Source organism: Dipodomys spectabilis, unplaced genomic scaffold (assembly GCF_019054845.1).
Source record: "Dipodomys spectabilis isolate Male_0828 unplaced genomic scaffold, ASM1905484v1 ptg000085l, whole genome shotgun sequence".
NCBI classification, from domain to species: Eukaryota; Metazoa; Chordata; class Mammalia; order Rodentia; family Heteromyidae; genus Dipodomys; species Dipodomys spectabilis.
Genome location: NW_024870762.1, coordinates 5,752,005 through 5,773,395, shown reverse-complemented (window position 1 = coordinate 5,773,395; position 21,391 = coordinate 5,752,005). Strand labels below are relative to the sequence as shown.

The 21,391-nt window shown below is 51.0% G+C and overlaps 2 protein-coding genes across 7 annotated transcripts; both read left to right on the top strand.

The window, feature by feature from the left end:
• Positions 1-1,421: 1,421 nt before the first annotated feature.
• On the top strand, positions 1,422-6,974 carry Gtf2h4 (general transcription factor IIH subunit 4). 3 transcript variants are annotated; one of them, XM_042684064.1, is made up of 14 exons: positions 1,422-1,620; positions 2,114-2,256; positions 2,509-2,613; positions 2,984-3,115; positions 3,328-3,424; positions 3,518-3,606; positions 3,809-3,920; positions 4,070-4,138; positions 4,326-4,409; positions 4,603-4,738; positions 4,923-5,053; positions 5,677-5,724; positions 5,870-5,948; positions 6,743-6,974. In XM_042684064.1, the coding sequence occupies exons 2-14, from the start codon at positions 2,117-2,119 to the stop codon at positions 6,913-6,915; spliced, it is 1,395 nt and encodes a 464-aa protein (XP_042539998.1). In that variant the 5' UTR covers positions 1,422-1,620; positions 2,114-2,116; the 3' UTR covers positions 6,916-6,974. The 3 variants fall into 3 exon arrangements, with proteins under 3 accessions (XP_042539998.1, XP_042539999.1, XP_042540001.1); XM_042684065.1 differs by having other exon boundaries at positions 1,422-1,601; positions 6,743-6,961; XM_042684067.1 differs by having other exon boundaries at positions 3,812-3,920; positions 6,743-6,961.
• A 310-nt stretch (positions 6,975-7,284) lies between these two features.
• On the top strand, positions 7,285-21,097 carry Vars2 (valyl-tRNA synthetase 2, mitochondrial). 4 transcript variants are annotated; one of them, XR_006147994.1, is made up of 30 exons: positions 7,286-7,879; positions 8,002-8,083; positions 8,346-8,446; positions 8,717-8,838; positions 8,950-9,016; positions 9,115-9,212; positions 10,246-10,327; positions 10,488-10,607; positions 11,038-11,149; positions 12,044-12,132; positions 13,015-13,105; positions 13,280-13,407; positions 13,530-13,633; positions 14,065-14,146; positions 15,127-15,203; positions 15,299-15,374; positions 15,611-15,716; positions 15,939-16,009; positions 16,144-16,269; positions 16,452-16,556; positions 16,659-16,727; positions 16,847-16,925; positions 17,035-17,162; positions 17,273-17,425; positions 18,184-18,390; positions 18,922-19,033; positions 19,185-19,360; positions 19,488-19,616; positions 19,719-19,864; positions 20,121-21,097. XR_006147994.1 is itself a non-coding variant. In XM_042684027.1 (29 exons), the coding sequence occupies exons 1-29, from the start codon at positions 7,679-7,681 to the stop codon at positions 19,812-19,814; spliced, it is 3,186 nt and encodes a 1,061-aa protein (XP_042539961.1). In that variant the 5' UTR covers positions 7,285-7,678; the 3' UTR covers positions 19,815-20,047. The 4 variants fall into 4 exon arrangements, 3 of the variants coding, with proteins under 3 accessions (XP_042539961.1, XP_042539963.1, XP_042539960.1); XM_042684027.1 differs by lacking the exon at positions 20,121-21,097 and having other exon boundaries at positions 7,285-7,879; positions 15,614-15,716; positions 19,719-20,047; XM_042684029.1 differs by lacking the exon at positions 20,121-21,097 and having other exon boundaries at positions 7,285-7,879; positions 19,734-20,047.
• Positions 21,098-21,391: the final 294 nt, after the last annotated feature.

Below are 21,391 nucleotides of genomic sequence, written 5' to 3'. Positions count from 1 at the left end.
CAAAAAATAGGAATTGGAACTGTGGCAAACACACATACACAGAAGAAAAGAAAGAAATCTTGTTTAATGTTGGTCTCCACAACTTTCTCTAGCACTCTCTCCTGTCTGCACCACTGAACTTGTTTCAGTTTTTCCCATGGCTAAAGGCTTTCCTGCCACTGGGCCTTTGTAGCAAGTTGTTCCCTATTCGAAACAATTTTCCCTGTGTTCTCCTTGTTAATTGCTGCTTACCCTTCAGTAGTCATCCCTCATAAGGACAAGTCCCTTTTTGATGCTCTCTGAACACACAAATCTATTTGTATTATTGTATTATATATTATATCTTATTTGTATCATTTACAGGTGATATTTTACATTTATTCATGCATTTGTTTTTTCCATCTTCTTCTCTCACTTAGACTATAGGCTGAACAATGGTAAATTCCCTGAATATGGAGCTTAATTAATTGAAAACAAAAAGAAGAAGAAGAAGCTGGGCGTTGGTATTCACGCCTGTAATCCTAGCTACTCAAAGAGGTTGAGGTCTGAGGATCGCAGTTCACATCCAGCTCAGGCAGGAAAGTCTGTGAGACTCTTATTGCCAATGAACTACTCAGAAAAAGCCAGACGTATCCCTGTTGCTCAAGTGGTAGAGCGTTAGCCTTGAGCAGAGGGGCTCAGGGACACAGCCCAGGTCCTTGAATTCAAGCTCTAGGACCGGCAAAACCAAAACAATAACAAAAAATCTAATATCTGAAAGGTTAACATAAAGAGAGTCTGTGTAGCTCCCAAACTAAGATTGACAAGTGAAAGTTACAGAAATAGAATTGAAGATAATTTTACTGCGCACATACTATACACTAGGTATTATGTTTCTTGCATATATCACATTTAATACTCAAAACAATATATGAAGTAGTTAAAACGGTTGTCATTTCACGGAAAAGAAAACTTCTGTTAGGTTACAGGCCTGGCTCCTGGCTGTTCTGCTTGCTGGTTTCCTGGGCTTCCCAATTAAAAGTTGATCCTTAACGTGTGAAAGGACTGTGTAACGTGAATCATTCCACTTGTGTAGGCGACATGTGAGCCCAAGAAACCCAGTTGTGCCGTCTTCACCTAAAGACTCACTATTAAGGGGCCTCTACGCGCCCGCAGGTCCCTTCCACTCTTCATCTGGCCTCTGGACCAGGCGGGTTAGACACGCCGTCACAAGTGTCTTCCCAAGACAGTTGCGGAACGAAATGGCCTGTCTTTTGGTTTCCCCGGGCTTCTCAATTAAAATCCAGCGGCTTCTCGGCCGTGCCTCCCCGCGGTGCCTTTCGGGAGTTGAAGTCAGGCACTCTCCAACTTGCCCTGGAGTAGGCATGAAAAGGACTACAATTCCCAGTATGCCTCGCGACAGACGAGTGCAGTGCTTATTCTTATCCTTCCCATTCGTTCACTCCTGCCCTTCCGATTTCTTCACTTTGGGCTCTTGTTTGAAGTCTTTCGTCATTCTTTTGTCTTTCTCTCGTGTGTTTCACCATTTTTCTCTTTATCTCTGGAAGCGAATGCGAGATCTTGGCTGTGATTAAGCGACGGCTGAAGATCGGGTGTGCGCGAGGGGGAATCGACGCTGAGTGGTGAAGGATCCCACCGTGGGTAGGAGACCGGCAATCCGGGAGAAGTTAGATCAGAAATTGGGTCTCTGGGAGAGGGGCGAGGGGAAAAGATAGAGATAGACTTAGATTTGGGACGCATGGAAGAGAGAGACGGCTTATTACGACATCTTTCAGAAGTGGGTTAAGAATTAGGATATGTGAAGAACTGACAGTTTGGGAGTGCAGGGAGAGAGAGGACTAGGCGCAAACAACTGTCTTCGACGCTGCTTAGCTAAAGATGAGAAGTCATTGAAATACAAACGATTTTGCAAAAATGTAGGAACAGTAATAATCTCATCACTTGGAAGATGATCTCATCACCAGAAGATGAGTTTAGGGCAGAAAGGGGATGAAGAGGCAGGAAAAGAGGGGAAGTTTGGAAGAAATAAGTGCTGAATGGCACGGGGGAGGAGACCACAGGAAATATGGGGTTATTGTTCAACTGGCATGGATCTTAGGGGTAGGGTTGTGCTTCTAACACTTACCTCTCTCAGGTGATGGAGAACACCCCTGCAAGGGGTGGACTGAACCGGGTGCACCTACAATGCAAGAATCTACAGGAATTCTTAGGGGGCCTGAGTCCTGGAGTATTGGATCGATTGTATGGGCACCCTGCCACTTGTCTGGCTGTGTTTAGGTAAGGAGCCTCCTTCATAGCAGGGATTATAATGGGGGGCATGCATACTGCAATCAGTTACCATAGATAGGAGTGTAGCAGTCTACTTAGGATGGGGGCGGCAAGGCCCCAAACAGATGGAGGTTGTGGGGGCAGCAAGACTGGTAAAGATATACTGGGGAGTGGGAGGAGAGGTAAGATTTTTGAGAGATAGATGAAGGTAGAGATGCAGGTATAACACAGCTGCTGATATTTGGCCTTTAACCCCTACAGGGAGCTCCCGTCTCTGGCTAAGAACTGGGTGATGCGGATGCTCTTTCTGGAGCAGCCTTTGCCGCAAGCTGCCGTAGCCCTGTGGGTGAAGAAGGAATTCAGCAAGTGAGTCTCCATTCTCAGCCAGATACAAATTCCTCAACATTTACCTTGCCCAAACTTGTTTTTTGGAATACTAGGAAACACATTTACATTATAATTATATATTTTTAGTTAGTGGAGATTTAGACTAGATTTAGCATATGCTAAACATAATATAAACTACCACTGACCTATACTCTATTCCTTCCAGGAAATATATATTTTTTCCTTTTGGAGAGTTGCGATCATCTTTAACAAGGCTTGCTAGGCACTGCAGTAAAGATACTTAAAGAGACACAATATTAGTTTATAAGAAAAGGCAGAAATGGAGGCATCTATAGTCTCCTTCTTTTTGTTCTCTAGATACCCACTCACCTCTCTTCTTCTGTTCCAGGGCTCAGGAGGAAAGTACAGGGCTGCTGAGTGGCCTCCGTATCTGGCATACCCAGCTGCTCCCTGGTGGCCTCCAGGGCCTCATCCTGAACCCAATCTTCCGCCAGAACCTCCGAATTGCCCTTCTGGGTGGGTATGTTGTTCCCATCTTTTTCTAAGCTAGGCCAAAGGAACTGCTTAATATCACTAATGGAAGGGGAACTCCTTCAGGGATGAGTTGGACCAGATGTGGCTTTAGGATATAGGAAATGTCCCTTTCTTGGGCCTGTGGGATAAGGGAGGAAGGGGCCAGGGGCCAGCAGGGGAGAGACAGAGCTCCTTACTCCTGGCCCATCCTGGCCACAGGGGGAAGGCCTGGTCTGATGACACAAGTCAGCTGGGACCAGACAAGCACGCTCGGGATGTTCCCTCACTTGACAAGTACGCCGAGGAGCGATGGGAGGTGAGGACTTAGGCGTCTGTGCATGTCTCTGCTGTGCTCCTACTTCCTGCAGCTAGCAGAGGCCTCAGTCTTCCTGTTCTGATCCGTTCCTAGGTGGTCTTGCACTTCATGGTGGGCTCCCCCAGTGCAGCTGTCAGCCAGGACCTGGCTCAGCTCCTCAGCCAGGCTGGGCTCATGAAGAGGTAAGGAAACCTGAAGCAGAATAGTCACTTCCTTGGCCATTTCCTTGGGTCTTGGATTAACTGGGTATCTGGGATTAGACACCCAGGATTAGAAGCAGATGACGAGTAGGGTACAGTGAGAGATAGCCAGAAAAAGCCTGAGAGGACACTTGGGGAGGGTAGCCTTTTTCTGCAGATCATCATCCTACCTCTTCATTTCTAGTAGTGAACCTGGAGAGCCACCCTGTATTACTTCTGCTGGCTTCCAGTTCCTGTTGCTGGATACCCCTGCCCAGCTCTGGTACTTTATGCTTCAGTATCTGCAGACAGCCCAGGTAAGGAGGTCAGATCCCCTTGCCAATATCCCTGATCTTCTCAAATCCCATTGACAGCCACCCTCAAACTGTTCCCTAACTGTTCCCTGCTCCTCTCCTCCTTTACCCCTCCCATTTCTCCTCTTCTCTATCTATTCCCTTCTTTCTAGAGCCGGGGCATGGATCTGGTGGAGATTCTGTCTTTCCTCTTCCAGCTCAGCTTCTCTACTCTAGGCAAGGTAAGTAGGGGACAGGACAGGGAGATGGGAAGGGGAAGTCAGGTTGTAAGATAGCAGAGTGAGAAGATAAGTATGAATACAAAATAACCAGAGAAGGGGATAGAGGGAATGCATGTGAGGGATGGGTTGGGGGAAGAAGAAGGAAGATGGGATGTGTTTTGGACCTCACTAGCCACCTCTTCTCCAGGATTACTCTGTGGAAGGTATGAGTGATTCTTTGTTGAACTTCCTGCAGCATCTGCGTGAGTTTGGGCTTGTTTTCCAGAGGAAGGTAAGAGCACCCAGATACATGGCTTCTAGGGAAGAGGGGCCTGAGCAGTAGGGGGAAGTATTTGGTCAGAATTGAGTACTTGGAGAGGAAGTTGAGAGTTGAGATTCTATGCACTGGGAAGGATCTCATGTCCCAGCAAGGAAGATGTAGGGTAATGATTCCTGAGTAAGGACCTCTGTTTTTCCCTTCCCAGAGGAAATCTCGGCGTTACTACCCCACACGCCTGGCCATCAACCTTTCATCTGGTGTCTCTGGGGCTGCTGGGGGTACTGTGCATCAGCCAGGCTTCATTGTCGTGGAAACCAATTACCGGTTGTATGCCTACACAGGTGAGGCTGGGATATAGGGCTCCCTTGGGGTGGGTGTAGGGAGGGAAAGGAAGCTGGAGGGAATGCCAGTTTATGTTTACTTGGTCTACAGAGCTCCCTGACCTTCTCACACTTGAAGGAAGGGCTTGAGGAAGTCTAGGTGGGGGGGGTAACCTTGTCATCCTCTCTTCTATGCATGGGTCAGAATCAGAGCTGCAGATCGCCCTCATTGCCCTCTTCTCTGAGATGCTCTATCGCTTCCCCAACATGGTGGTGGCACAGGTGACCCGGGAGAGTGTGCAGCAGGCCATTGCCAGTGGCATCACAGCCCAGCAGGTATCCCGACTTGCATGGATAGAGGTGGGAAGATATTAGGCTGCACTTGGGTTGAGGGGCACAGGATGGACCCATTATGGAAGGCTAGCCTTCAGTCTGCCACAATAGTAACTGTGAGTGGTCTGTGAACACTAGGCACATGAAAAGAAATCAAGACTTTAGGGGTGGGAACTGCTAGACCCTAGTGGGAAAACATGAGGGGAGGAGGTATAGCTCTTAATTTGTGTCTCAGCATCATGGTTTCTGGCTGTGTAAACTGGACCTCATTGCTTTACCTCTGTGAATCTGGTAAATGACAATCCTCACCACACAGGGTTGTTGGGAGAATTCAGTGAAAGACTAGATGTAAAGCATTGAGCTTAGGACCTGCTGAAGATTAAGTGTTCAGAATACAGTAGCTTCTGCTATTTTAAAGAAAAGAAAACAAAACAAGACTGGGAAGAGCAGACATGACCAGCTGGAGGACCAATTTGAGATCACAGCAGAACAGGGATGTGTTGAGGACAGGAGTATGGAATGGCTATGAAAATTTAAGAGAAAATTCCTTTTCAGTGATATTAGGTGACAGCTTAGATGGCTTTCCTGCCTTCTTGAACCCTCATGGCACTCTTATCTTTTCCTAGATAATCCATTTCCTAAGGACAAGGGCCCACCCAGTGATGCTCAAACAGGTACCAGGATGCTGGTAGCCCATGGCACCTTGCAATGAAATGGTAGAAGAGGAAAAGGGGTGTCCAAACCCTGGGAAAGAGTGGAGGGCTGTGGGAGTCTGGGGCAGCATTCCTGAATCCCTACAGCCCAACCTTGCTCCTGCAGACCCCGGTGCTGCCCCCCACCATCACAGACCAGATTAGGCTATGGGAGTTGGAAAGGGACAGACTCCGGTTCACTGAAGGTAAGTGGCTTCTAGTGGCCGGTCCAAGTTCCTGGCCAGAGGAAGAGCAGGTAGTTCAGTCTTGATGGACTGAAAAAGTTCCTGTGCATTTCATTTTTTGTTTACTTAGGGAATGGAGGAGAAAAACTAGCAAGACACTTTTGTTTTAGGGTGAATTTGTAACAGTAAATGAATTGTGTCAAATCAGTAGTTTGGATTTGGCTAGAAGGCAAGTGGGAGAAGTGATTCATTATTTTTCTGGGTTTGGTGAGTGAGCAAGTCACAGGTTTTCTTTTTTTTTTTTTTCTGTCGGTTTTGGGGCCTGAACTCTGGGCCTGGGCACTGTCCCTGAGCTCTTCAGCTCAAGGCTAGCGCTCTACCACTTGAGCCACAGTGCCACTTTCGGCTTTTTCTGCTTACGTGGTGCTGAGGAATCAAACCCAGGGCCTCATGCACGCAAGGCAAGCACTCTACCACTGAGCCACCTTCCCAACCCTAAGTTACAGGTTTTCTTCCTCCCTCCTCTTCCTTTCCTACATCCTTTCTGCTTTTGTGTGTATGCGCACACATGCACGTGCGTGCCACAGCTTCACTTCTGGCTTTTTGGTGGTTCATCGGAGATAAGAGTTTCATGGACTTTCCTGCCAAGGCTGGCTTTGAACTGTGATCCTCAGATCTCAGCCTCCTGAATAGCTAGGGGCTTCTTATATTACCTTCTTGAACATGTCTAGATCACACTAGTGACCCACACACAGAGCTTTTTAATTCTGAGGCACAGGCCGCTCCGGCCCACCGCCTCGTCCCGCCCCGTCCAGGCGTCCTGTACAACCAGTTCCTGTCGCAAGTGGACTTCGAGCTGCTGCTGGCGCACGCGAAGGAGCTGGGCGTGCTGGTGTTCGAGAACTCAGCCAAGCGGCTCATGGTGGTGACCCCGGCCGGGCACAGCGACGTCAAGCGCTTCTGGAAGCGGCAGAAGCACAGCTCCTGAGCCCGGAGAACCGGAGCACCCCGGGCCGGGACCGGACCCTGGCGGGCGGGCGGGCGGGCCCGGGCGGGATGGGCGAGCCGGCCCCGCAATGGCGGCCGCGGCCTCATAACTCAGGTGCTTTTTATTATTATTATTATTATTATTCACCCGCGGAAACCTTTCTTGTTTACAATAAAGTTTTGGAAGTGAGCTGCACAGCCCCGCACACCTCCCCGCAGACAACACGTCCCGCACACCAGCTCGCGTCCGCGCCCGCGGCCCTCTGACGGCGGGGCGGAGCCGGGAGGCAAGACCGGCCTTCGCGCATGCGCCGCACGTGGCCACGCCCCCACGTGCGCTCGGGTCGCCGGCCGGGTTCCGGTGTCCGGGACGCTGGTACCCAATACCCCTACCGCCGCGGGGCGCCCTGGGATAGCCGCGGGGTCGCGGGGTGAGCGCGAGCGTGGCCGACTCCGGGAGCTGGGGGGCGCGGGGAGTCGCTGAGGGCCAGGCCCACGTGGTGGCGCCGCGGGGAGGCCGTGCCGGCCGGCCAGACGCGCAGCAAGCGGCACCCGGCCTGCTCGTAGGGGCCCTTGAATGTTCGTCATCCCGTCCCTGAGCTGCGGTCTCCAGGGTGCTGCCCGCACGGTACCCCAGCCCTCGCGGAGCAGGGGGTGCATGCTAGTGTAGAAGGCGGGAAATAAAGGGGGTGTGACTCCCTGCGCCCGCTTGTCCTCCTGGTGTGCTCTGGAACTGATCCTGGCCGCTTCCGCGAACACTCCCGATGCCTCATTTGCCCCTGGCCTCGTTTCGGCCACCATTCTGGGGGCTGAGGCCCTCACGGGGCCTCCCCAAGCCCCGTCCCCTTTCCACACAATCCGAGCCCCATAGCTCCTCTGTCTCTCGGAGGAACCGTGAAGCCAAGCAGAAGCGCCTGCGCGAGAAGCAGGAGGCGCTGGAAGCTGCCATAACCCGGAAAAGCAAGGTTAGGGGTCAGTTTGTCTTTGGGTCTCAAAAAGACTTGGGTGGGAGACTGGAGGAGACAGCCTGGGGGCCAGATGGTGTATACTGGGAGTTTCAAGTTCCCCTTCTGTTCCCGCCTTCCAGTCACCTGCAGAGACCAGTAAGGCATGGAGTCCTAAGGAGATAGTATTGTATGAAATCCCAACAGAACCCGGTGAAAAGAAAGGTAACTGGGGAGCCTGAAGACTTTTCACTTTTTTTTTTTCGTTTTTAAGTAAGGGTGTAGCTCAGACTGGCCCTGGAACTTACTAAGTAGCTTAAGCTATTCTCAATCCATGATCCTCCTTGCATCTGCCTCCTCATAAGGATTACAGGCATGTTCAACCACACTTCTTTACTATTTTAGTTGTCCATTTGGTCTGCAGAATAAGCATTGCACAGCTTGGAACAAAGTTCAATAGTTAATGGAGTTCACTTCTGCTTCACAGATGTGTCAGTACCCTTGCCTCCTGCTTACAGCCCCCGATATGTTGAGGCTTCTTGGTACCCATGGTGGGTTCGAGAGGGCTTCTTCAAACCAGAATATCAGGTTAGTGCCTAGTTGAGAGGGTATTAAATGGTTCTCAGGACCCCCGGAGAGAGTGGTCCTTCAAGTAGGTGAGCACAGATGAGTCTCAGAGTCCAGTTGACACTGCAGTTTCTTTTCATTTGGTTCCTGGCTTCTGCCAATGTTTCTGTTGCTTTCTTCTCACCTTTGCTGATTCTTCCTGAAGTTCTTTTTGCTTTGGTGGCACCAGAGGGTGCTATTCCCCTAGGTAATTTTCAGTCCTCTCTTTTCCTTTGACTTTCCTCCTTCTAGACGAGGCTGCCCCAGGCTACAGGAGAGACCTTCTCCATGTGTATCCCACCTCCGAATGTCACTGGCTCTCTACACATTGGCCATGCACTGACAGTGGCTATCCAGGATGCCCTTGTGCGCTGGTGAGAGGGGGATGGGGTCTTTGGCAGTGCAGAGGGAAGATAGTAAGTACAGGAATGGGTGAGGATAAGCATGTGAGCCCCAGAGCTCCCCTGAGAGCATTTCTGTTTCAGGCATCGGATGCGTGGGGATCGGGTACTGTGGGTCCCTGGCTCAGATCATGCAGGAATTGCTACACAAGTAGGTCTTTGGTCACATTTTCCTCTTCTTGGCTGAAAGCTGTATCTTCTCCCAAAGCCTGCTGACTCACGGATCATTTGCCCCTAATCCTACTGCAGGCTGTGGTGGAGAAACAACTGTGGAAGGAGCAGGGAGTGAGGAGGCATGAACTGGGCCGGGAGGACTTCCTTAAGGAGGTGTGGCAGTGGAAGGAGGAGTGAGTATGATGGACAGGGCCACAGGATACCCAGAGATGGCAAGCTTTGCCTCTGTTTCCCATGATGGCTCTAAATTCCTGAGACAGAAGCTTTGGAACAGAACCCCTTAGCATTTGGTGGAGTGCATGTACACTATATATACGTATTAGTGTGTACCTGCATGTGTCCTAGTTTCTCTTGTACACATCCCCATTTCTCTTGTGTGTAATTCATCACCTCTTCTACCTGTCCATTCCTACCTCCCAGTTTCCATAAATTGCCTTCATTTGGAAAGATAGTCTGTTAGGGCATGTCATTATTTCTGCGCAGTTCTCTTGGGTTTTCCACAAAGTGACTGTCCCTCCTCTGTAGATTCTTTGGGGTGTGTATGTATATGTGTATGTATGTGCTGGTCCTGGGGCTTGAACTCCAGCCTGGACCTGATCCTGGTACCTGAGCTTTTTATGCTCAAGGATAGTGCTCTACCATTTGAGCCACAGCTTCACTTCTGGCTTTTTTGGTGGTTAGTTGGAGGTAAAAGTTTCACACTTTCTTGTGCAGGCAGGGTTCAAACTGCAATCCTCAGATCTCAGCCTCCTGGATAGCTAGGATAACAAGGTGTGAGCTATTGGTGCCTGGCCTTCTACCTCTTTTTTTTTTTGGGGGGGGGTCCGGTCGTGGGCCTGAACTCTGAGCCTGGGCACTGTCCCTCAGCTCTTCAGCTCAAGGCTAGTGCTCTACCACTTGAGCCACAGTGCCACTTCCAGCTTTTTTCTTTTTGCTTATGTGGTGCTGAGGAATTGAACCCAGGGCCTCATGCATGCAAGGCAAGCACTCTACCACTGAGCCACCTTCTCAGCCCCCTTCTACCTCTTTTAATGCTGTGGAAAGCCTCACATTGTGTTTAGGTTTCATGTCCATCAGCTTGGCAGGCTAGATAAGGGCCATCTGTATTTTATTTTCCTGTAGCATCTGGCTTTGTGGTAGCATCATTGGGCTAGTTACTCGGGAAGTTCTGGCTGTGTTGATTGCTGACATGTATCTCTGGTGCAGGAAAGGAGGAGAGATCTGTGAGCAGTTACGTGCTCTGGGGGCCTCCCTGGACTGGGATCGGGAGTGTTTTACCATGGATGCTGTGAGTGTTCCATGCTAGAGTCCTTTTGGGTGTTGGGTAGGGTTTTAGAGATCCATGTGTGGAGCAGGCTTCTTAAGGAAGGGAGGTTCAAGACAGGGGTCCCTCAAGAGGGAGCAGGTTCAACTGGGAGGGGCTGATTTGGTCACTGTCGTCATTCTAGGGTTCTTCAGTGGCTGTGACTGAAGCTTTCGTGCGACTCTACAATGCAGGGTTGTTGTACAGGAACTGTCAGCTTGTCAACTGGTCATGTGCTTTAAGATCAGCCATCTCAGATATTGAGGTGAGGCAAGGGTTTCTGAGGACTGTAAGGCAAGTAATCTAGTGATTACGAGCTTAGGCTCTGGAGCTGCACTGCTTGGATTCAGTCTGAATACTTCCCTAAAAATGGTATGATTTTCAGCAGGCTTTTGTCCCTTTAAGTTCCACTTCTTAAACTGTCAAATCAGAGATGCTGGGATGCTTGTTTCTCAGGATTGTAAAATGAAGCAAAATTTGGTGTGACATGCTCAGCACAATACCTCGGCATGACCTAATGCTCAGTGAATGTGTACTGTAACCAATGGCACAAAAATTGGGTGAGGGGAAAGGGAGTGGTTCCCAGCCCCTCCAGGATTTAGATGGATTGCAGGGAAGCTGGGGTGGGAAGCAGGCATCCTGCCTGTGAGCTCTGTAGAGAGGTGACTCTTACCTGGCCTCCTTGACTTCTCCAGGTGGAGAACCGGCCTCTGCCTGGACGCACAGAACTCCGGCTGCCTGGCTGTCCCACCCCTGTGTCTTTTGGCTTCCTTGTTTCTGTTGCCTTCCCTGTGGATGGAGAGCCTGGTGAGTTGCTCCACTTTACATTTTCTTCCTCCTTGGTTTTATTTTTTCCTTCAGTTTTGAGTAGAGCCTTACACTTATGCCCAGGCCAAGATTGACTGTGATCTTCCGATTTATGCTTCTCCCATAGCTGAGATGACATGTGTACACCATGGCACCTGTTTGTTGTTGGTTGAGACAGGGTCACTTAAATTTTTGCCTGGGCTGGCCTTGAACTGTAATCTTCCTGCTCTGCCTCCAAATTAGCTAGGATTACGGGCATGATCCTCCATGCCCAGCTTGTTTCGTATTTTCTCATGTCCATATTGGGAGTGTTTGCATTGTGAGCACTTACCTTGGCTATTATGGAGGATGTAAGCATGCATTTGGTGTTATTCAGTAGCCATCTGCTTCACAGGAAAGAGACAAATGATCACTTCTAACGTATGGTTCGTACAGTAAGTTGTCTGAAGAGATCAGAGAAGAAAAGAGACTGATCAAGAATGGTCCAAAGCACCATGTAATTGTAACTTCTCTGTACAGTATTTTCACAATTTAAAAAGAGAGAGAGAGAGAGAATGGTCCAAAGCAGTGTTTTCAGTGGTCTGAAAAAGGCACATTTGTGATTAGGACTGAGATTTCCAAGTGTCCTCAGGCACTCAGTAGGCTTTAGGTGCTTTTGTCACTATTATCTTGGATTCTTCCATACAAAGTCTTGGGAAATTCCTTTACAGTCACACCCTCTCCTCGTCATACAGTTACAGGAAACCTGGGCTCCTATAAACATGGCTCCTGATTTTCCTTGTGGTTCCTAGGCCCACCTTGATACTCTCTGCCCTTCCCTCTTGTAGCTCTGCTGGCTTTACTGTGTCAGAGCAAGCAGAGGGTGTGATGACCAGCTGCCATGTTTATCTTTAGATGCAGAGGTAGTGGTGGGAACCACAAGGCCAGAAACATTGCCTGGAGATGTGGCTGTAGCTGTTCACCCTGATGACTCCCGTTACACAGTAAGAAATATTGCCTGCACCCAACCCATTCTCCCCATAGTCCACTTATTTGCTTCATCTTCTGTCCTCCCCTCCCTTTCTCTTTGATCTCCTCCCCTTCTTTCCTTTCCTTACCTTCTTTCCATCCTTCCTTCCTTCCTTTCCTTCTCCTCCTCCTCATTTTCCTCCTTCTCCTTCCTCTCTTTTTTTTTTTTTTCGTCGGTCACGGGGCTTGCACTCTGGGCTTGGGTACTATCCCTCAGCTTTTCAGCTCAAGGCAAGTGCTCTACTGCTTGAGCCACAGCGCCACTTCTGGTTTTCTAGTGGTTTATTGAAGATAAGAGTCTCACGGACTTTTCTGCCTGGGCTGGCTTTGAACTGTGATCCTCAGATCTCAGCCTCCTCAGTAGCTAGGATTACAGGCGTGAGCCACCGGCACCAGGCTCCTTCTCCTCTTCTTTTTCTTCCTTCCTTCTTTCTTCTATCCTGGAGCTTGAACTCAGAGCCTCACACATGCTAGGCAGGTCCTCTACTACTTGAGTAATGTCTCTGCCCTTCCTACTCTTCTAAGACTTCTCTCATCTCCACAGTGTAATTTGCTCTGCTCCCTTTTCTTTTTCTCTAGTTCAGGGATTAGCCCACTGTGGCACCTGGACCAAATTTCAGCTGCTATCTCCTTTTATATGAGAGACACTCACTTGTGTGTGTCGTGTCTATGGCTGCTCTTCTAGATATGTTCTCTAGCTCTGCCACAGTACTTACTTTCTGGTCCCTGAAGAAGTATGTTGACCTTGCTTTAGCTTTTTACCTCTGGTCTCCATCCTCTTGTTCCTGGGGTTCTCATACCCTAGACCTTTCCTCCCTGTAGGTCTACCCACCCCTGATCCTTCTCCTTTCCCTCAGCATCTACATGGGCGACAGCTCCGTCACCCTCTGACAGGGCAGCTTCTCCCCCTCATCACAGACCCTGCTGTTCAGCCGCAGGTGGGCACAGGTGAGTGGAGGTCAGGGAGGGAAAGTGGAGGAGAGAAATGAGGGAGGGCAGTGGGAATGACAGGGAGGCACAGACAGAAGGTGGGGAGGGATAGGGCAATGTAGGTGACAGTGTGACTAGAAAAGCCCATAGCCCAGGTCAGGGTCAGTACCTGCTGCAGTTGTGCTTCCGCAGGAGCAGTGAAAATCACTCCAGCTCACAGTCCTGCTGACGCTGAGATGGGGGCCCGGCATGGCTTGAGCCCCCTGACTGTCATTGCGGAGGATGGGACCATGACCTCACTCTGTGGGGACTGGCTGCAGGTGGGGTCAGCCTCGGTTTTACCCCATCCTCTGGGGGGGTTCCCTCTGCCCACCTCCCCTTCTCCCTTCCCCTTTCCTTCTCAAAAGGCCTTTGATCTTTCCTATCACCACTATTTTCCCAGGGTCTTCACCGATTTGTGGCCCGGGAGAAGATTATGTGTGCACTGAGGGAGCGGGGCCAGTTCCGGGGCCTCCAGGACCACCCCATGGTACTGCCCATATGCAGGTAGCTCCACTTTAACACCTTTGCTGGGGCTGGGAAGGTGGCTCAGTGGTAGAGCGCTTGCCTTGTATGCATGAGGCCCTGGGTTTGATTCCCCAGCACCACATAAGCAAAAAGAATAAAAGCCGGAAGTGGTGCTGTGTCTCAAGTGGTAGAGCACTAGCCTTGAGCTGAAGAGCTGAGGGACAGCGCCCAGGCCCAGAGTTCAGGTCCCAAGACCGGACCCCCCCAAAAAAAAACAAACAAAAAAACCACCTTTGCTGAGGGCCACCCAAAAGGGAATGGGTGAAGCTTAAGAGTGCTGGCAGATGGGCTCTGAACCCTCTGCATTAGAAAATAGGTGTTGTGTCAGTCCTGTTCACAGGCCCAGCCTATGGAGTAGGCTCCTGTGCACAGGGCCAGAGAGCACTGACCTCCTTCTCTCTCTTTTTCAGCCGTTCTGGGGATGTGGTGGAATACCTACTGAAGAGCCAGTGGTTTGTTCGCTGCCAGGAAATGGGGGACCGAGCTGCCCAGGTGAGGCTTCAGTACAAGGAAGGACTGGGCCTAGGGGCTAGAGGAACCCCTGAGAACTGAGATGAAGCAGCAAGGGATGTCCTGACCTGAATGCTCTCTAGTCATGGTAATTGAAGAGGCAAAGTGACTCCCAGAGGGTTGTCTCCTTCAGGATCCTTGGGGGAGGCTTGGGAGGTCCTTCCAGAGTTACAAAATTACCTCAGAGGCCATTTGTTTTATCCCAGAATCGGGTCTGCTGGGTAGGAAGAAAAGCATTGTTTCTTTTTTTTTTTTTTCTCCTTTGGTGCTGGTCCTGGGGCTTGAACTCAAAGCCTGAGTGCTGTCCCTGAGATTCTTTGGCTTAAGACTAGTGCTCTACCACTTGAGCCACAATGCCACTCTTCCAGCTTTTTCTTACTAGTTTATTGGAGATAAGAGTCTCGTGGACTTTGCTGCTGGGGCTGGCTTTGAACCAATATCCTCAGATCTCTGTCTCCTGAGATCAGAGTTGGAACTCAAAGCTATATGACTGCTTAGCTTGCTTGCTTTGCTGACACTCTACCACTTGAGCAGCCATGACTTGAGCCCAGGTTTGTTTGTTTGTTTGTTTTTCTTCTGGTTATTTTAGAGATGGAATCTCACAGACTTTTCTGCCCAGATTGGCTTTGACGCACAATTCAGATCTCAGCCTCCTGAGTAGCTGGTGTCTGGCAGGAAAGCATTTTTTTGTTTGTTTTGTTTTTGCCAGCCCTAGGACTTGAACTCAGGGCCTGGGCACTGTCCTTGGGCCTCTTTGTGCTCAAGGCTAGTGCTCTTACCACTTGAGCCACAGAGTCTGGCATTTTCTGAGTAGTTTATTGGAAATAAGACTCTTATGGCCTTTCCTGCCTAAGCTGGCTTCAAACCCTGATCCTCAGATCTCAGCCTCCTAAGTAGAATTACAGGTGTGAGCCAACAGTGCCCAGCAGGAAAGCATTTCTTAAATGCCTCTTTCTCTCCAGGCTGTGGAGTCGGGGGCTTTGGAGCTCTGTCCATCTTTCCACCAGAAGAGCTGGCAGCACTGGTTCGCTCACATTGGGTAAGCGTGAGAAGAGCATTTGTGTGTGTGTGGGGGGGGGGGGGGAGGGCGCGCTACTGGTCATGTTGAGGGGTCACTGACTCTTCTCTCCACAGGGACTGGTGTGTCTCCCGGCAGCTGTGGTGGGGCCATCGGATTCCAGCCTACCTTGTCACTGAGGGGCATGAGAAGGTTGGTAGAGGAGGCTGGGTAGGGTGGGGAGAGCCTTACCCAGGAGTCAGTGAACTGCTATTTCCAGAGCCAGCTCCTGCCTGCTAATGCACTTTGTGGTCTTCGTCATGAGACCGACTGTGTGACAGAGGCTCAGCACAGAGAGGCTGGCCTTTCTAAGACATCGGGAGAAAACAGGAAGATTTAAGTTTTATACCTGACCCTTGTCATTTTCCTCCCTTGTCCCACCTCTTTAGCAGGATGACAAGGACTGCTGGGTGGTGGGGCGGTCTGAGGCAGAGGCCAGACAGGCAGCAGCAGAACTGACTGGGAGACCAGGAACAGAGCTGACCCTGGAGAGGGGTGAGTACAGCGCTAAGGAGGGGCTGAGAAGAGAAAAGGAGTGAACAGGGGTGGGTAATGGGCCCTTAAAGGGAGTAGGTGGGGTCAGGCAAGCTGGGAGTGGGGCAGGAGGTGAGCCACCTGGGCTCTGGGGGTGAGGATTGTCCTGAAGGATGGGCAGCAGGAATCTAAGGTGCTAGACACCAAGGTTTCAACTGTCCCCAATCCCTATTCTGTTCCCAGACCCCGATGTCCTGGATACTTGGTTCTCTTCTGCTCTCTTTCCCTTTTCTGCCCTGGGCTGGCCCCAAAAGGTGAGTTGATAGTGGGAGGGTGAAGATGGGTCTGGTGTAGAAGTTGGAGAGCTGGGCATCCATGGAGTCCAGCCTAATAGACATGGGGCAGGCAGCTTGGACTTGGTTAGTTAGCACTTACCTCTTCCTCCTAGACTCCAGACCTTGCGCATTTCTACCCCCTGTCACTTTTGGAAACGGGCAGTGACCTTCTGCTGTTCTGGGTGGGCCGAATGGTCATGCTGGGGACCCAGCTCACGGGGCAGCTCCCCTTCAGCAAGGTAACAGCAATTAGTGCCCTGCCTCTCTGGCTCCTGTTTTCCCCTAACTTGTCTTCCCTTCCCTGACTCCTCATATGTTTTCTGTGTTCCTAATTTCTGGATTCACTTTTCTGATCCCTAGAGTCCAGAAACTATAGGTCTTAACCCCATTCCCACCCCATTGACCCCCTCTGCGCCCTCAGGTGCTTCTTCATTCCATGGTTCGGGACAGGCAGGGCCGGAAGATGAGCAAGTCTTTGGGGAATGTGCTGGATCCACGGGACATCATCAGTGGTGTGGAGCTGCAGGTGAGGAGAGCCTGGCCGGAGAGATAGGAGTCTAAGAAGAGGACAGGTAAAGGACAGCAGGTATAGTGGCAGGCTTGAGACGATTTCCTCACCCATCCCCAGGTGCTGCAGGCCAAGCTAAGAGATGGGAACCTGGACCCCGCAGAGCTGGCCTTTGCAGCTGCAGCACAGGTAAGATGCTTTCTCTGCCCGGTGCAGGCCTCTAGTCTGGCCACTGGCTTCTACCACACTTCTAGCTCTGCCCTGCATCTTGGCTGGTATCTGCCAAGCTCTTCTTCCTCTGGTTACAGAAAAAGGACTTTCCTCATGGGATACCTGAATGTGGGACAGATGCCCTGAGATTCGCACTGTGCTCTCATGGAGTCCTGGGTAAGCTGGGAGGTGAAGTGATGGCGAGCCGAGGCAGCAGCCTAGACAACTTCCTGGGATGCTGCATCCATCCCACATGCGCACTCCATCCAGGTTGTCTGCCCTCCAGGGGGCGACCTGCACCTGTCTGTCTCTGAGGTCCTGAGCTGCCGCCATTTCTGCAACAAGATCTGGAATGCCCTGCGTTTTATTCTCAATGCCCTAGGGGAGAATTTTGTACCCCAACCTTCAGAGGAGGTGAGAGAGGAAGTAGTTATGTTTGATGTGGGGGTCTAGGGGGCTGAAGGAAAAGAGGCAAGAAGTTGGGGATCCACCCTCTAGGTCCTGATACCAGTCCCCTCCCTCAGCTGTCTCCCACCTCCCCCATGGATGCCTGGATCCTGAGCCGCCTGGCCCTTGCTGCCCGTGAGTGTGAGCGTGGCTTCCTCACCCAGGAGCTCTCCCTGGTCACCCATACCCTGCATCACTTCTGGCTCCACAACCTCTGTGATGTCTACCTGGTAAGCAGCAGCCCTTCCTCCTGTGGCCTGCTGCTAGTTCCTCCTGAACTCTGGTGATAGCTGAAAGCAATGGATTTCATGATGCCTAATTGGCTTCTCAGTGAGAAAGGAAAGGAAAGGCAGTCCCAGTTTCCCTCCCCTGGATTGGTCTCTGCAGCACAGCCTGAGTACTGTTACCTGCCTCTCACCTGAGAGAGACTAGGAAGTCTTCTAGAAAATACTTGCCAGGCAGGGTTGCAAAGAAGAAAGAACATTTGCAGTCCCCATAAGTACTCTGTCAAGATCACGTCCAGCCAGGTACTACAAGGTGCCTGGGAGGAGAGCATGATGGCTTTCAGACGAGGGTCTACCCGAAGGGCTTCACGTCAGAGTCATTTGTGGCCTGTTGACCACAGATTGCCTGGCCACCCCAGAGCAGATCCTTTTGCAGGTCGGGCTGGGTGTTGAGAATGTGTGCTCTCTTCCCAAGTGGTACTGATGGCTCTAGCCATCAACCACACCCTTGTCCATTGTTTCTTTATCTGGCTTTCCCACAAATTTCACATCTTCCTAGGAAATCTTATTTTCACCTCCCTGTGAGAATCTCTGCCTGGATTTCCTCTCTTCATGTGCACTAGCATGTGGGTGGTGTCAGGCATGCCTAGGCCTCTCTTAAGAACTCCCCAGCTTGCCTACAGCAGTGCCCACAGGTACAGCAGCCACTGTGGAGGAAGGATGTTGCTGTGGACTCCCCTCTGACCCCTGGGCTTCCTTTCTAGGAAGCTGTGAAGCCAGTGCTGTTGCGCAAGCCCCGCCCCCCTGAGCCACTTCAGGTCCTATTCTCCTGCGCAGATGTTGGTCTCCGCCTCCTGGCCCCACTGATGCCCTTCCTGGCTGAAGAGCTCTGGCAGAGGCTGCCCCAAAGGCCAGGTGGCTTCTTGGCTCCCAGCATCTGTGTTGCACCCTACCCTAGTGCCCACAGCTTGGTGAGTCACAATCTAGTTCATTGGCATGTAACTCCAGCAAAAGTGGGGGCAGCCTCTGGCAGGGTTTGCTGCTATGGACATTACCATAGCGGTTCACACTTTGCCGTGGAGCCTTGGAGAGGATGGATTGCCCTGCAGTGTGTCTGGAGGCAGTGTTAGCCTAGTGGTCGAAATCAGGACTCTTACCAGATTGGTATTTTCTGTGTGACTACCTTAGTTCCTCCCACCTTTGTACTGTCCAGGCATACTTGTGAGGTCAGTTAAACAAGAGAGTATCAGAGTGTCCTTTAAATCTCAGGGAAAGTTTAATAACTTAGAAAGATAAATGTCAAAAACTCTTTCTTGGTTTTGTGACATTTGGATGTTGTTTAAGATTCTAATCTGATTGTGTGTTGTCCTTTCCTTAGTGGAACATTTTGTGTGCTTTTGAAGATAGATCTGTTACCCTAGGGAGATGAGGGTGGACGAGTGCAGGGCAAAGCCAAGGGAGTTGATGCTGAGGCTTTACAAACTCTGGGTTCCCTTTGCCAGGAGCACTGGCGCCATCCTGAGTTGGAGCAGCGCTTCTCCCAGGTCCAGGAAGCCGTGCAGATGCTTCGAGCTCTTCGAGCCACCTACCAACTCACCAAAGCCCGGCCCCAAGGTGAGATCCTAGGCATTTGGCTGCAGGAAGAAGGGGCTGCTGGAGAAGGAGCACCAGAGAGAGCAGAGCTAGGGTCTGGAGGTTCAGGATGGGAAAGGAGGCAGGAGCTGATACCTGGGGCTTGATCTTCCCTCTCTCACTCCCTCCCCAGTACTGCTGCAGACCTTGGAGCCAGGGGAGCAGGGCCTCTTCCAGGCCTTCCTGGAGCCCCTGGGCACCCTGAGCCACTGTGGAGCTGTGAGCTTCCTGCCCCCAGGTGCAGCAGCTCCCTCAGGCTGGGCGCAGGCCACCCTCAGTGACACTGTTGAGGTCTACATGGAGTTGCAGGTGATCAAAGGGGACTGGAGCGATGGGGAAGAATGCTGGGTACAGTGGAAGGGCTGGGAAAGGGGCCTCATAGTGGAGAAGGTAGAGGCCTGAGCAGGCTGCAGGCAAGTCAACCTTCTCTTCCCAGGGCCTGGTAGACCCCCAGACTCAGCTGCCTCGGCTAGCCACCCGAAGACTCAAGTTGCAGAAGCAGCTTGATGGCCTCATGGCTTGGACCCCATCCGAAGGGGAGGCAGAGACACAGAAGCAGCAAAGGGTAAGGCTTGGAGGCCTCTTAGGAAACCTGCACCCCTGAGGAAGCATGTGCTGGTGGGGTGAGCTCAGACCCCGGTCCTCACTGCTCTCTCTCCTTACTCAGCTTTCCGCTCTCCAGCTGGAATTGTCAAAACTGGACCAGGCGGCCTCTCACCTCCAGCAGCTGATGGATGAGGCTCCCAGCCCCAGGGAGCTTTGAGCTCTAACTCATATCCCTGTTCATTGGCCTCCCTTGCAGACCCATCTGAGGTCAGCACATCTGTCAGGTGTCAGGTGTGGTGGGGCGTCAGAGATTCCACGGTCCACCTTCATTTTATAAATGAGGAAGCCACCTACCTGGCCAGAGACAGTGCGGTTACTGTCTGGCTCTCCTGTACAGCCCAGCCGCCAGTTTAGGAACAAGGAGTTTCAGATAAACTCATAAAAATCTCACCTGTGTCTGCTAATGGGCTTTTTGTCTTTTTCCCTTTTGGTAACATTCTTACTTCTCCATCGTTCCTTACAGGCCTGGTCTGGGAAGAGAGGAAGACTTCCTCTTAGGTCCTGACCCTGGGCTACATGGAAGTGTGGGTGCTGGGTAGAGGTGACCTCTCTGGAGGAGGAGGAACCTTCTAGTATTAGGGTGAGGCATGGACACGATGACCTCAGTTCCAGTGCTCTGGCTGGTATAGGGCCTTCATGTTCCACTTCTCAGCAGATGGAAGCTTCCTTGCACCTTACTTATCCCCAGAGGTGCTGAGAAAAGCTGGCCTTCCTCCAGGCCTGAGGGGCTGCAGGGTGTGCTGGGGCCTGTGTGCCCCCTGTCCTCTGAGCACCACCAGAGACACACTTACATGTGCACGGATGCACCAGTAGCCACCCTGCCCACCTAAACACCTTGACTTGTCTCAGTAGAATTCAGAGGCTTTGTCCTTCCATGCCCACATTGCAGTCTGTCCAGCACCTCTGAGTAGCTATTTATGGCAAGCCTGCCTTGGATCCTTAGTCCTCTATAGTACTGGATATCCAATGTCATTTAATCGTGTGAAGAGCCTTCTAAGGTGAGAGGAAATGTGCTCAGACTAGAAGTAACCTGTCCAAGGTATCACAAGGATTTAACCCAATTCTTGAGCCTAATAACTTAGTTGCATGTCCTTTGTTCAAGTGTAATGATGACTGAAGATGAATGTTTTTCATGCTGGGCATAAGCAGTGCAGAGCTCTGCAATGGTGGGGCCCCACACCACTTCTCACTGCTGAACCACTCTCCCTGGCCTGCCCCTGCTTCCACCCTGCCAGCCTGTGTGGCCTCTGGGCCTGGGGACCATGTTCTATGGGTATTCGGTCCACATCCCTGCCTTAGCTTAAGCTAAAGGGGCTGAAATTAAAATCTTGCTTAAACATACACCTAGCTGGTGTCTAATCTCTCCACTGCCATTGAAAGTTGAGTGAGTCACATTAAGTTTCAATTTCCTTACTTGTAAAATAAAGTAATGATACCTAACGTGGGACATTTAAGGTTGCCACATGGAATGTTCTAAGTAATAGGCTTAAAACAAAGTAGGGATTCCTAACTTAATTTTCCTGTATTCCTGAGTGTCCCGAAGCCCAAAAGTTGTGTGTATGTGTACAGTTACTTAATTTCCCAGATTCCTTTTAGGCCTTTGTGGTGTTGAGAGAGACCATAAACCCCACACTCAGCAGCTGGGAGTCAGACTTGAGTATCCTGCTCCCATTGCCCACCCAGTGCATGGACCCACTGAAGCACTGTATTCAGTGTGTTTATTGGCATGCAGCA

Bases quoted from the DNA above. Each gene is read 5' to 3' on its own strand.
- Gtf2h4 (XM_042684064.1), top strand. From the start codon at position 2,117: ATGGAGAACACCCCTGCAAGGGGTGGACTGAACCGGGTGCACCTACAA. The intron at 2,614-2,983 runs GTGAGTCTCCAT...CTTCTGTTCCAG, and splicing joins GTGAAGAAGGAATTCAGCAA to GGCTCAGGAGGAAAGTACAG. The intron at 4,410-4,602 runs GTAAGAGCACCC...TTCCCTTCCCAG, and splicing joins GGCTTGTTTTCCAGAGGAAG to AGGAAATCTCGGCGTTACTA.
- Vars2 (XM_042684026.1), top strand. From the start codon at position 7,679: ATGCCTCATTTGCCCCTGGCCTCGTTTCGGCCACCATTCTGGGGGCTG. The intron at 12,133-13,014 runs GTAAGAAATATT...CCTTTCCCTCAG, and splicing joins CTGATGACTCCCGTTACACA to CATCTACATGGGCGACAGCT. The intron at 15,717-15,938 runs GTGAGTACAGCG...TTCTGTTCCCAG, and splicing joins AGAGCTGACCCTGGAGAGGG to ACCCCGATGTCCTGGATACT.